Source organism: Toxorhynchites rutilus, chromosome 2, assembly GCF_029784135.1.
Source record: "Toxorhynchites rutilus septentrionalis strain SRP chromosome 2, ASM2978413v1, whole genome shotgun sequence".
Taxonomy (NCBI): domain Eukaryota; kingdom Metazoa; phylum Arthropoda; class Insecta; order Diptera; family Culicidae; genus Toxorhynchites; species Toxorhynchites rutilus.
In genome coordinates, this window is record NC_073745.1 from 170694631 (window position 1) to 170708345 (window position 13715).

Here is a 13715-nt window from a genome sequence, read left to right on the forward strand (position 1 = left end):
CACCGATTTGATGATGCTCTCCTAGGCTCTCGCTCCGCCGAAACGACCCTCGCAATGTTCCTCTCTCAATCCACCAACAGGCATTGCCAGCATTTTCTTGACCCTGCTCTCCAGATTCCGCTTATCCGTCGAGACGTGTACCGATTAGGAATTGCCCTCCAGCTTGACGCGCAACCCGTCACAGTCACCCTCGCGGGGTTTCTCACCTGTCGAGACGTGAACCGATTAGGAAGCGCCCTCCAACTTGACGCGCGCCCCGTCACAGCCACCCTCGCAGGATTTCTCTTCCCAACGGAGCGCCGATTAGGCAGTGCCCTCCAACATAACGCGCACTCCGTCACAACGACTCTCGTGGGGTACTACACTTTGCAACAGCCCTCGCATTTGTTCCTCTTCTATGGTCAGGGGTTATTACTACGCTGGTCGGCCCTCCACTTCCGCTGTAGCTCGGACATGATGTGTATGATTACACTGTTCACAGCGTTCCAGGTGCCCTCGTCGCGACACATTTTCTCTACTATGTTCCCGGCATGAAGGGCAGGCAGCCCCTCGCGTCTTGCGGTGAACCTGGGACACACAAATACCACGTGTTCTGGTGTTTCCTCCACATCTTCACACTCCGGACAGAGTGGCGACGTTGCGTGCCCGAACCGGTGCAAATATTGCCTGAAGCAGCCATGTCCAGACAGGAACTGTGTCAGATGAAAATTCACCTCCCCGTGCTTCCTGTTCAGCCAGGTCGATAGTACCGGTATGAGCCCATACGTCCACCTGCCTTTCTCCGCCGTGTCCCATTCCTGCTGCCACTTCAAGAGTGATTCTACTCTCGCTGTTTTCCGGATACCCCTGATTTCCTTTCGTCTGTAGCACTCTCTGTCTTCCGCCAGAGTGATGCCAATAGGGATCATGCCGGCGATAACGCAGACTGCCTCCAACGAGATCGTCCTATACGCGTTCGCAACTCTCATCGCCATGAGCCGAAACGTACGGTCCAGTTTTCTACGATTCCGGTGGGTTTCGAGAGCCGCCGACCAGGCTGGTGCTCCGTACCGCAGTATGGACGAGGATACAGCAGCCAGGAGACGCCTTTTGCTACTGCAAGGTCCTGCGTTATTCGGCATTATTCTCGCTATCGCGCTAATGGACTTCTCTGCTTTCTCGCAGACGTAGTCGACGTGGTTGTTGAAATTCAGCCGGTCGTCGATCATAACTCCCAAGTATTTCAACCTACGCTTAGAAGTTATCACGTGTTCCCCGACTGTGATTTCCGCTCGCTGCACGGCTTTGCAGTTACTCACCAACAATACTTCCGTTTTATTATGAGCAATCTGCAGTTTCGCTGCTTGCATCCAGTTCTCTACTGAGACGATGGACTCGATTGCAAGCATCTTCACCTCTTCGAGTGTCTCGCCTGCCACTGTGAGAGCGATATCATCCGCGAAGCCCACGATCTCCACGCCTTTGGGAAGCTTCAGATTCAGTACTCCGTTATACATTACGTTCCAGAGCGTTGGGCCCAGGATAGAGCCTTGTGGTACTCCGGCCGTTATATTCAACGTTGTCTGCCCCGTGCTCGTCTCGTAGACTAGGACGCGGTTCTGGAAGTAGCTTCCTAGAATTCTGCACAGGTACCCAGGAACCTTCATACGGTGTAGGGACTCGGCAATGGCTTCCCAGCTAGCGCTGTTGAAAGCATTCCTCACGTCGATCGTTACTATAGCACAATGTCGGTCGCCCCTCCGCTTTTGCTGTGACGCCTTCTCTGCCTTTTCAACCACTGTCCGGATAGCATCAACGGTGGACCTACCTTTCCGGAATCCAAACTGCATCTTTGACAGACCATGGTCACTCTCCGTACATTTCGTCAGTCTGTTGAGGATAATCCTTTCCAAGAGTTTCCCAAGAGTATCCAGCAGGCATATAGGCCTATAGGATGTTGGTACCCCCGGGGGCTTTCCTGGTTTTGGCAGCAACACTAACTTTTGGATCTTCCATTTCTTAGGAAAGTGACCATCATCCAAGCATTTCTGTAGCACTATCCTGAAAATGTCCGGGAACGCCTGAATCGCCGTTTTCAAGGCCGCGTTGGGGATTCCGTCGGGGCCGGGCGCTTTGTTTACCTGCAGTCTCTTCGCCACTGCTACCAGTTCTTCACTGGAAACTTGAGAACGTTCGGTAGCTATTTCGGCGTACGGTGTCGGTGGCCATATCGTAGGATCATGCATCGGAAATAAACCCTCCACAATGACCTTCAGCTTCTCGGGACACGATTCGACGGGCGTCACAGGTCCTCTGATCTTCGCCATCACGACTCGATACGCGTTGCCCCATGGGTTGGCATCTGCATCTCGGCACAGCTCCTTGAAACAGTTCGCTTTGCTCAGTGTAATTCCCCGTTTCAAGGCGGCTCTAGCTGCTCGGTACACCGTATTTCGTTCCTCTCTATCAGCGCTATTTCGTGCTCTCTGAACGCGTCTTCTGGCTTGAAGACAGCTAGCGCGAAGGTTGCGAAGAGAGTCGTTCCACCAGTAAGCTGGGCGTCTTCCATTTTTTGGTACAACTTTCCTCGGCATGGTAGTGTCGCATGCTCTCACCAGTAGATCTGTCAACTTTTCTGCGTTCCAATCTGAAGCTCCGCCTGCTAGACGAAGTGCTTCGACGAAAAGGTCATTGTCGAAAGCATTCGTCTTCCACTTCCGCTCACCGCTTGTTGTCCTCCGAACTAGCACGTGGTTTCGTTGACCGATTCTGTACCGGATCGCCTGGTGATCACTGTGCGTATACGACTCGCACACTTTCCACTCCGTACTCGCCAACAGCGACGGACTGCAAAAAGTAACGTCTATGATGGATTCGCGCCCATCTTTCCGGAAAGTGCTAGTGGTACCTTCGTTTAGTAACGTTACTTCCAGCTTTGCTAGAGCTTCCAGTAGACTGTACCCTCTGATGTTGGTGCATCTACTTCCCCACTCCACCGCCCACGCGTTGAAGTCGCCTCCAATGACGATCGGTGTTCTGCCGATTAGTTCCTCGGTCATTGCGTCTAGCATCTGGTGGAATTGCTCAGTTGTCCATCTCGGGGGTGCGTAGCAACTACACATGAAGATTCCATTAATTTTGGCGATTACGAAACCTTCATGTGAACCTCCAACCACTTCCTGGATAGGATATCTGCCCATCACCTGTATTGCAGCAATCCCTAAGCTATCCGTCGCCCAGCTGCCATTATCACGGGGTACTCGGTACGGCTCCGCTATGATTGCAACGTCGCATTTTGTCTCTGTTGTCGACTGCCACAACAGTTGCTGAGCTGTGTTGCAATGGTTCAGATTGATCTGAATTATCTCCGTTACTGCGATTCTGCTAACGCCTTCTTATACGAGGGACACTTGAAGCTTCCTGTCGCATGGTCGCTGCCGTTCTCTGGTTTGCAGAGCTGGCATTTCGGTTGCTTCGTGCAGTCTCTCGCAACGTGCCCTTTCTCACCGCATCTCCTGCACAGTTCAGACCTGTCGGGGCCTGTGCAGCTTCTTGCCTGATGTCCAAAGCCCATGCACTGGAAGCATCGCTCCATCCGCTTGGTCACCCGGGGCACCATCTTCAGCGAGCAAACCGACCAGCCAACTTTTATTTTGGTCGTTTCTACCATCTTATTGGCTGCGACTGTTGAGAGCCGTATCGACGCCGTCTGCGTGCCACCATACGCCTTCCTCATACGGATCGTCATTGGTGTATTGTCCAGCTTACACTGTTCTATTAACTCGCGCCTTAACTCCTCGTCTGTCGTGATTTCGTCGAGATTTCTGCATTCGACCACTGATTCCTGGGATAGAGCCCTCACCTTCGCCTCCTCACCGAGCGACTTCGCAACCAGTTCCTTGAAGGCTGAACTTTTGACCGCCGGATCCCTCTTGAGCTCGAAGAGCATCTCTCCTTTCTGGGTGCGCCTGGTTTTCACCACATTCTCTCCCAGTTCTTTCAACTCCGGATCGTCTCTCACTTTCCGCAGGAGTGATGCGTAAGTCACTCCTTCCTTCACCTCGACGATCAGAGCATCTCCCTTACTTCGCTCGCGTCTGGGCCTGGTTTTTTTTTTGTCTCCTGCACACCTTTCTTCTTTTCTTCTTTCTTCTTCCGTTTCTCCGTCTGTTTTTCGACAGTTCGCCATCCACTGCCTTCACCTTCCTTTTTGTTTTCCAGGTTGTCATTTTTAACCTTCTTCAGGTCTTCTTCATCCCCTGGGGTATCCCTCTTCCTTTTGTCCGATCGTGGGTTTCGTGGCGTCTTAGGCGTCTCCTGTATCTCGACGGACATCTTCTCCCTTGCTTCAGCGAGTGCTTTTTCAACAACCTCTGCTCGCGTGATCATCTCCTTCTGTTCGCGGTCAGCAGCCGTAACGGCGGATTTGATGCTTGTGACTAAATGTTTGATCTTAGTATGGACATTGTTTTTGTCCTTAATGAACTCGTAGAGCTCGTTCACTTTTTTCTTGACCTCCATCAAGCTTGACCTCCCGACCTGCAGCCCTTCTAAAGAAGTGGTGGTGTTGGCTTTATGCACTTGTATCAGGCTAGTCTCTCCTTGTTGTGGATGCTGTTGGTGTCCTATAGGATTCGCTATGGTTGTCTGGTTGCGAATTGGTGATCTCTGGAGCTTACCGCTCCTTGCGAACACGCTCGCCTCTCCCGTTGGTGTGTCTTCATTACCGTCGTTTCGTCTGTTGAATTGTTCGATGATATTCATGTCTGTTGGGTCCCAACTTCGGGCCGCTATCTCCGCTCGTTGTACATAGTCGCTATCAGTGATCCCATGGTTGTCTATGCAAGCAGTGAGGCCATGCAGGGGTTGACACGGTCCTTCATAGGGACCGTGTTCAGAGCCAGATCAGCGCAAGTCAGGAATGTGACATCTGACGCCTAGTACCTAGTGCCTGAGCCTAGACGAGCATTGAACGTACCCGAAGACTTGCCAAGTTATTACCGGGACGGGGGCAATCGCACTATTAGCCTACACGCCGTTTCAGGAAGGTGTCACCCTTCCTTACTCAGGGAACAGGATAGCACGACTGTCAGCCTTTAGCGTCGTGTTGAAATCGTTTCCGTATCGTGTCCGTTTTCTATGTCGTAACCAGTATGTCGTAATCAGGATCTTACTGGCGTCAATCCTGATGTGCTTGGCACTCCTTTCGTGGCTCCTGTACACGGTATTTCCCCCGTGCAATCTCCAATAGGCTTTACCGCGCCCTTACTCGCGTTGTCACCCGATTAGTCGCCTCATACGACAGGGACAGGGACCAAGACCCGAAGTGCTATTCTAGGCCGGCAACTCCACGGCTGCGTATGTATGTATGTCCTCAACCATGTGTCTCGAGGCTTTGGCACGCGCACTCCCTCTAAAAGATCGCTTCTCATTGTTATCTCTTCGACTTCATATCCGGTGGGAAGTTATGAATTAATTAGTGATTGAAAACATTGTGCAAGTAATCGAACTAAACTTCAATCTGAACTCATGGTGTTATGTAACGAACAACGAATGAGGAAGCTACCGAGAATCACAAACAGATGTTCAAAGCTGATGTTCATGCATGGAAGCCAAAATTTTTTTGAATTCAAAACACTAAAAATTTTAGTAGAGGCAAACATGGTATTTGTACGATTACTCAATTGCGTGATTTTATTATTTGTGCGATAAAATAATTTGAACTATTAATTCTTTCTACCAGGTACAGAAAATGGGTCCATCAACAACACAACATGTCCCGTATATAGTGTAACTAGTAGTTCTATTGGTGGTGGTGGTGGTGGTAACAAACATAACAGTCACCAGTCTTTGGTTGCTTGCAGTAAAAATACGACGGCAGGTGGAAGCAGCTTGACTACGGTGGATGCGAGGCCGTCGCCTCCTCATACGAGCTTATTGCATATGGCCGGTAATTATCCTTGATATATTTCTGTACCTATAGACTAATTAAACTTAGGTTTATATTCATGTAGTCTCCTTATCCTATTCAACCAAAATACAGCTTGTAACTGTCCAACTTAATTCGTTCTGTTTTTTTGCATATAAAACAAATTTATTTGAATGATAAAATGAATCGAAATAATTCAAAGTATTATTCATCGCTAGCACCTAATTTTTCCCATCTTTCTGGCAATTTACGTTGCGAAAGAAGCATTCATATTTTGAAATCAAGTACGAATGCAGCCTATTTTTGATACCCTGTTCTGAAGTAAAGCGTATTCCACTCTAAGCGTTCTGCATCGATCGCAACAAATGGTAATCGGGAGGGTCTGGAATATAGGGCGGTTGAACCAGAATTTCCCATCGCTATTTTCCAAATAGTTTTTAACTTGATAAGCGGCATGAGGCCGAGCGTTGTCATGATGGTATATTATAGACTCGTGCCTGGTCGCATAATACGGACGTTTCTCGGCAATAGCTCATTTCAAATGGATCAATTGGGGCCTGTTGAAGTCTTCTTTGACCGGCCAACCAGATTTTAGCAGCTCATAGTGTATCACACCTTTTTGATCCCACCAAATACAGAGTATTGCGATCATTTGTTTTTTGAGCTATCATGGTGAATCAATTTATCTTCCTCAGTGACGATGCAAACGAATAAATTTCTTTTGTGCCGTTCAAGCAAGAACGTAATTTCGGGCACGCAAAACCGCCGTTCGACATCTCTCGCTTTCAATTCATATGGAACATAATTATCTTGCTTTTGGATGTATCCTGCGGCTTTGAGTCGTTTAGACATTGGCGAACTACTCAGTTTGCGTTTGACACGGATCTTGATCGAGTAACATCTTTAAATCTGCATCTTCGTCTTGTCTTCGTTTTGCCTTTCATACTAAAATCATTTATTTTAAATCGTCAAAACCATTCCCTACAAAATTCACCCGATGATGTATAGTAACTCGACATTCTTACGCAGTAAAAATTGATAAATTAAATAACTCACTCAACAAAAATCAGCTGTTGCCGTTGGCCATCTTGTGGAAACGGAACTAATTAAGTTGCACACTCAATAAATGAATAAAAGAAAAAAGGTGATGGTCAATTGATGGAGATTCCACTCCAAACCAGGCAAGAATAGTAGAGGGCTCTTTAAAGGAAATCGGAGAGGATTGGGACAGTGACCGGCTAACTGCTCTATAGGAATACCAAAGAGTGCGATAACTCGTGTTCATGTTATATATCTATCTGACTATCTGAAAGAATAGAAATTACGAATTTTTGAGCAATCAAAAGAACTTAATGAAAAACTATTACATTCAATTATAGTCTAACGTCAATCTACATTAGGACCCAAAATCTTCGAAGATGTAACACGAAAATCGACTCTCCTCTCAGTAGCTTCGCTTCGACTAATTGACGTGAAGAATGAAAACAAATCTGCCTCTTCATTCAACCTGACTTCAATCCACACTACTACTCCCCCTGACATTGATCTCGTTACCCGCGTACACAATGTTACTCTATCGTCCATATAAAGTGAAACGAAAACTTGATTTCTGATTGTTTACCCACTGTTGTAGACTTAGAGAAACTTATTTCCTTGAGCCTCTGAGAGCGAACGAGACGAACTTGGTTAAAGTCACTGATTGAACTATTTTCTTCCGAGAAATGATGTACACAGATGTAGAGTTGTATTAGGCTGTCAAAGAAGTCCTGCGGTATTTCCGCGAGGTGTCGTTGTAAGCGCGTAGTTCTAGTTGTATTCATTGTATCGAGTCATACTATAGCTTGTTGAAAGGTATTTTTGCGCGCTATAATATAGTCCTTGACAGTGTTTTGTTTGGTTAAGTCGTTCGTGAGTTATAGTGTCGCAAATATGGAGCAAAATAAAGAGAAAATTCGACATATTTTACAGTACTACTATGACAAAGGCAAAAATGCATCTCAAGCTGCCAATAAAATTTGTGCAGTTTATGGACCCGATACAGTTTCCATTTCCACCGCACAACGATGGTTTCAATGTTTTCGTTCTGGTGTAGAGGTCGTCGAAGATGCGCCACGCTCCGGAAGGCCTGTCGTCGAAAATTGCGACAAAATCGCTGAATTAGCCGAGAAAGACCGGCATAGTAGCAGCCGTAGTCAAGAGCTGGGGATAAGTCATCAAACCGTTATTAACCATTTGAAGAAGCTTGGATTCACAAAGAAGCTCGATGTATGGGTGCCACACACGTTGACGCAAAAAAAACTTCTTTGACCGTATCGGCGCATGTGAATCGCTGCTGAATCGCAGCAAAATCGACCCGTTTCTGAAGCGTATGGTGACTGGCGATGAAAAGTGGGTCACTTACGACTTACGACAACATGAAGCGCAAACGGTCGTGGTCGAAGCCCGCTGAAGCGGCTCAGACGGTGGCCAAGCTAGTAACGGCCAGGAAGGTTCTGCTGTGTGTTTGGTGGGATTGTCAAGGAATAATCTATTATGAGCTGCTTCCCTATGGCCAAACGCTCAATTCGGACCTGTACTGCCAACAACTGGACCGCTTGAAGGTAGCACTCATAAAGAAGAGGCCATCTTTGATAAACAGAGGCCGCATTGTCTTCCATCAGGACAACGCCAGGCCACACACTTCTTTGGTGACGCGCCAGAAGCTCCGGGAGCTCGAATGGGAGGTTCTTTTGCATCCGCCGTATAGTCCGGACCTTGCACCAAGTGACTACCACCTGTTTTTGTCCATAGCGAACGAGCTAGGTAGTCAGAAGTTAGCCACAAAAGAGGCCTGTGAAAATTGGCTATCCGAGTTTTTTGCCAATAAGGAAGCGAGCTTCTATAACAGGGGTATTATGAAGTTGGCATCTCGTTGGGAACAAGTCATCGAACAAAACGGCGCATATTTGACTTAAAACAGATGATTGTAACTAATTTTATGAACAAATGAAAATTCAAAAAAAATACTGCAGGACTTTTTTGACAGCCTAATATGATAAGAGAGAGTTTTATTTATCCACTTCGGGCTTTTATATAATACGATACCAATAGACAGAGGAAACAGTAGAATTCAAAATAATTCATAATATTCAAGCTAGTGTAATTTCAGTACATTGGATTGAAGGTTCTCCATATTTATAGCATACACGGAAAAGTATTTCTGAATACATTGGGCCTGATCACGAACATCACTGCCACGTACGCTTTCACGTCACTTATACTTCACTTAATCTTTTTGTGTCTATCATCATTGTCACGGACAGTTGCGTGTAAAAATGAACTCCGTGAAGTGAAAGTGTTCATTCCCGTTTATAGGAGACATGTCTGTTGCATAATGTCGGGTGTTTGAACGTTGTGTCGGTTGCATAATTTCGGACGTTTGAATGTTTTGTAGGTAAAATTAATACAGCGTATGAGATGATATTCCATTTAATTAATCTATATTTTAGAATGACAAGTTAGCGATTATACCTCGATGATTACTTTGCTGAATCAAATGCTGGCTCAAAGATGAGAAGGAATACTTGGTTGCTCGGGAATAATGTAGTTGTTGAACATATGGGAATGTAATTCTACGCTAGAGATAAAACATGACTATTATGTTTAATAATCGAAATCTCGCATACTTTTGTAACGCCCGAGCGGTCTGGGGCACTTTGCTTTTTTGTTCTATCGAGAGAAACAACTGTTCTTCTCGATGTTCAACTATCAACTGTTTTATTTTTTTCTGTCTAATCCTCGATCCCTCTGTGAGGATGTACAGAACTCTAAAAACGTTAAAACTAACTTACTGGCTACCTGCTAAATTCCATCGTTCCTGTTGGAAAATCCTTGGTTGGATTCTCCCCTATCTTCAGTAGGAATCTTTCTTATTGTAAATACTTATTCATATTGAAATTGTCTGAGATGTTCTATTCGTGGGAGAGGGTCACTGCACTTTTGTACATAGCTCTGTTATACTCGTTCTAATAGTGAGAAATATTTAGAATCTTTTTTTATGAACCGTTTCTACAATTTTGATGAATAATAATATCTTCTATATTTCAGAACTAACCCGAATTTATCTACTTCACGATCAGTATAATCTGAGCTACTCCCATATAGGATTCTGCAGTTTAATCATCTTATCCTTCACATTCTCGTGTAATTTGATATACGGATACGGGAAATGAGGTTTGATTGAATTATTTAAACAAAAACTGCTCAGCAGCGTCGGTCAGAAGCATAATCCTCATAGAAAACATCTGATGGATTTCAAAGAATTTGACAAAAGCGGAAAGTGATTCAGATTTCCTTTAGACGGATATCAAAATTATGGAAAAATTACTAGAGAAGAATTTAAAAACAGTATCTTGTGAATGCTTTGCAACGATAGACTCATTTTTTCTTTGTTTGAAACTTATTATCATTTTTTAAATATTCTTTCTTTCAAAGTATATCTTCAAAACAATACTGTTGAAAATATCGGAAACCCAACAAGCCGGCTAGCGATCACAACTCGTATAGGCCGATTTCAATGTTATCCTGTATTCGTAAATTGTTAGAGAAAATGATTCTACTTCGTTTGGACAAGTGGGTCGAAACAAACAATTTGCTGTCAAATACGCAGTTTGGCTTCCGCCGAGGTAGAGGGACAAATGATTGTCTCGCTCTGCTATCTTCTGAAATCCCAATCGCATTTGCTCGCAAAGAACAAATGGCTTCCGTTTTTCTCGATATCAAAGGGGCATTTGATTCAGTTTCCATGGAAATTCTCTCAGAGAAGCTTCATAATCGTGGACTTTCACCAATTCTTAACAATTTCCTGTACAATTTACTGTCAGAAAAGCACATGATTTTCTCTCATGGCAGCTCGAAATCTTCTCGTTACAGTTTTATGGGCCTACCACAAGGCTCCTGCCTAAGCCCCCTCTTGTACAGTTTTTACTTCAATGATATGGATGATTGTCTAACTAGAGACTGCACGCTGAGACAACTTGCAGACGATGGAGTTATTTCCATCACGGGTACTAATCCCGTCGTTCTGCAAAAGTCGTTGCAAGATACCCTGAACAATCTGTTCACGTGGGCCCTCAAGCTAGGTATCGAATTCTCTACGGAGAAAACTGAAATGGTCGTTTTTTCTAGGAAGCACGAACCCGCCCAATTCCAGCTTCACCTATCCGGCAAAACGATCCAACACTCTATGTTTTTCAAATACCTGGGTGTATATTTTGATTCTAAGTGTACCTGGGGGAGACACATTGCGTATTTGAAACAGAAATGCCAGCAAAGAATCAATTTTCTCCAAACAATTACCGGAACATGGTGGGGTGCCCATCCAGGAGACCTCATTCAGTTGTACAAAACAACGATATTATCAGTGTTAGAATATGGCAGTTTTTGCTTCCGATCAGCTGCCAGGATTCATATTCTCAAGCTGGAGAGAATACAATATCGTTGCTTGCGTATAGCAATGGGGTGTTTGCATTCGACACATACGATGAGTCTCGAAGTTTTGGCAGGAGTACCCCCGCTTACTCTTCGGTTCACAGAATTATCCTACAGATTTCTCATCCGTTGCAAGATCATGAATCCATTGGTGATTGATAACTTCGAAAATCTACTCCAACTGACTCCTCAGTCAAGTTTTATGTCTATATACCATGAGTACCTTACCCACGACGTGCACCCTTCACCAGGCATCTCCAACCAAGTTTGCTTCCCATACTTCTGCAATTCCTCTGTCATTTTTGATCTGTCCATGCGACAAAAAATCCATGGAATACCAGATCACCTATGCTCCAATGTTATTCCGTCGATATTTTCGGAAAAATATGGGAAAGTTGGATCTGATAAAATGTTCTTTACTGACGGTTCATTCATAAACGAGTCCACTGGCTTCGGCATCTTCAATGAAAATTCCAGTGCCTCTTTCAAACTCAAAGATCCTTGTTCCGTGTATGTCGCTGAACTGGGTGCGATATATTACGCATTAGGGATCATTGAAACATTGCCCATCGACCACTATTTTATTTTTTCAGACAGTCTCAGCTCAATAGAGGCAATCCGCTCAATGAAGGTTGATAAACGCTCATCTTATTTCCTAACTAGAATAAGACAACTATTGAGTGTTTTGGTCGAAAAATTATTCAAGATTACCTTAGCATGGGTTCCCTCTCATTGCTCGATTCCGGGGAATGAGAAAGCGGACTCGCTAGCTAAGGTGGGCGCTTTAGAAGGCACACTTTTTGAAAGGCAAATTGCTTATAATGAATTTTTCCACATTCCTCGTCAGTATACGCTCGTAAGTTGGCAGCGCATGTGGAGTGGTGATGAGTTCGGTCGTTGGTTACACACGATTATCCCTAAGGTCTCGACGAGTGCATGGTTCAAGGGATTGAATGTAGGTCGTGATTTCATTCGCGTGATATCTCGGCTTATGTGCAATCACAACAACCTAAACGCGCATCTCTATCGCATTGGGATCGCAGCAAACAATCTTTGTGATTGTGGCGATGGCTACCACGACATCGAGCATGTTGTCTGGTCGTGTATCCGGTTCCATGCTGCTCGCTCTCAGCTCTCTAGAGCACTGAGAGCACAAGGCAGACAATCGGATATCCCCGTCCGGGATATCTTAGGTAGCCGGGATCCTGATCTTCTGCTTCATCTATACCTGTTCCTCAGAAACGCCGATGTCAACGTTTAATGATGTTTCCTTCGTTGTGTCCCCGTTTCATATCCCTCCTATCCGATCGATAAACTTTTACTTAGTCGCGGCAATACATACACACACTCTTTACAGATGCACGGGCCGAAGGTTGTGCAGTCCACTGATTATTCAACAAGAGCCAAAGATTGTACCGCTCATGACAACTCTACACGAGCTGATGATTGCGCCGCCATTCTATCCTGGATTCCTTGAGTCGAGAAAGACGCACCACGCTAGATATGGGGTACAGACTAGGGGGGCGTTGCTGATTAATGGTCAGCTGCATCCCAATAGGAAGTATCCCGTGTCGGGCACACGTACAGAGCATCGAAGACTGCGACATACCAATTATGAGAACACTTGTAATACTAACCTCGAGTCAACCGCGAGTAATCGGTTACATATTACTAACATAGTCTAAGCAAACATTGTCAAAATATTGAACTCCCGGCCCCGTTAGGCTGACGCCATATGAGCCTTAATAAAATATATATTTTGGATAAAAAAAAAAAAAAAATCTATAACGATCCCCACGGTAGTGACCACCTGCCAATAATTTTATCGATCGCCAATGAATCAGGTTCTCATGAGTCAGTCGATATTGCGTATGACCTCACGAAAAATATTGACTGGAGAAAATTTGCAGAAATAATATCTGAAGCACTTGTTTCAATGCATGAACTTCCTCCACTCGAAGAGTATAATTTTATATCGAGTTTGATTTACGAAAGCGCACTTCAAGCTCAAAAGAAACGTGTTCCTGCTACAACTTTACGACGTCGTCCTCCATCACTTTGGTGGGACAAGGAGTGTTCAAAGGTCTACCTTGAAAAATCATCCGCTTTCAAAAAATTCCGGAAAACTGGACTAGTGGAATGGTTTCGAAAGCACCAAGCTCTAGAAGCCAAACTAAAAGGTCTGATTAAAGCAAAAAAGCGTGGATATTGGCGAAAGTTCGTCAATGGTTTGTCAAGGGAGACCGCTATGAGCACTCTTTGGAATACGGCTAGGAGAATGCGTGACTGGAACCATACAAATGAAAGTGAGGAATACTCTGACCGTTGGATTTTCAAA

General features: G+C 45.1%; 1 protein-coding gene across 8 annotated transcripts in view; it reads left to right on the top strand.

The window, feature by feature from the left end:
- Positions 1 to 13715, top strand: part of LOC129769390 (dystrophin, isoforms A/C/F/G/H) — a 388267-nt gene that overhangs the window by 350659 nt on the left and 23893 nt on the right. For 7 of the 8 annotated variants that reach the window (XM_055771636.1, XM_055771635.1, XM_055771630.1 and 4 more), the window contains one exon: positions 5723 to 5929. The exons of the other annotated variant lie outside the window; for it this stretch is intronic. In XM_055771636.1, coding sequence (XP_055627611.1) covers positions 5723 to 5929 — 207 coding nt within the window. The remainder of the gene's footprint in view (positions 1 to 5722; positions 5930 to 13715) is intronic. 8 annotated transcript variants of the gene reach the window in all.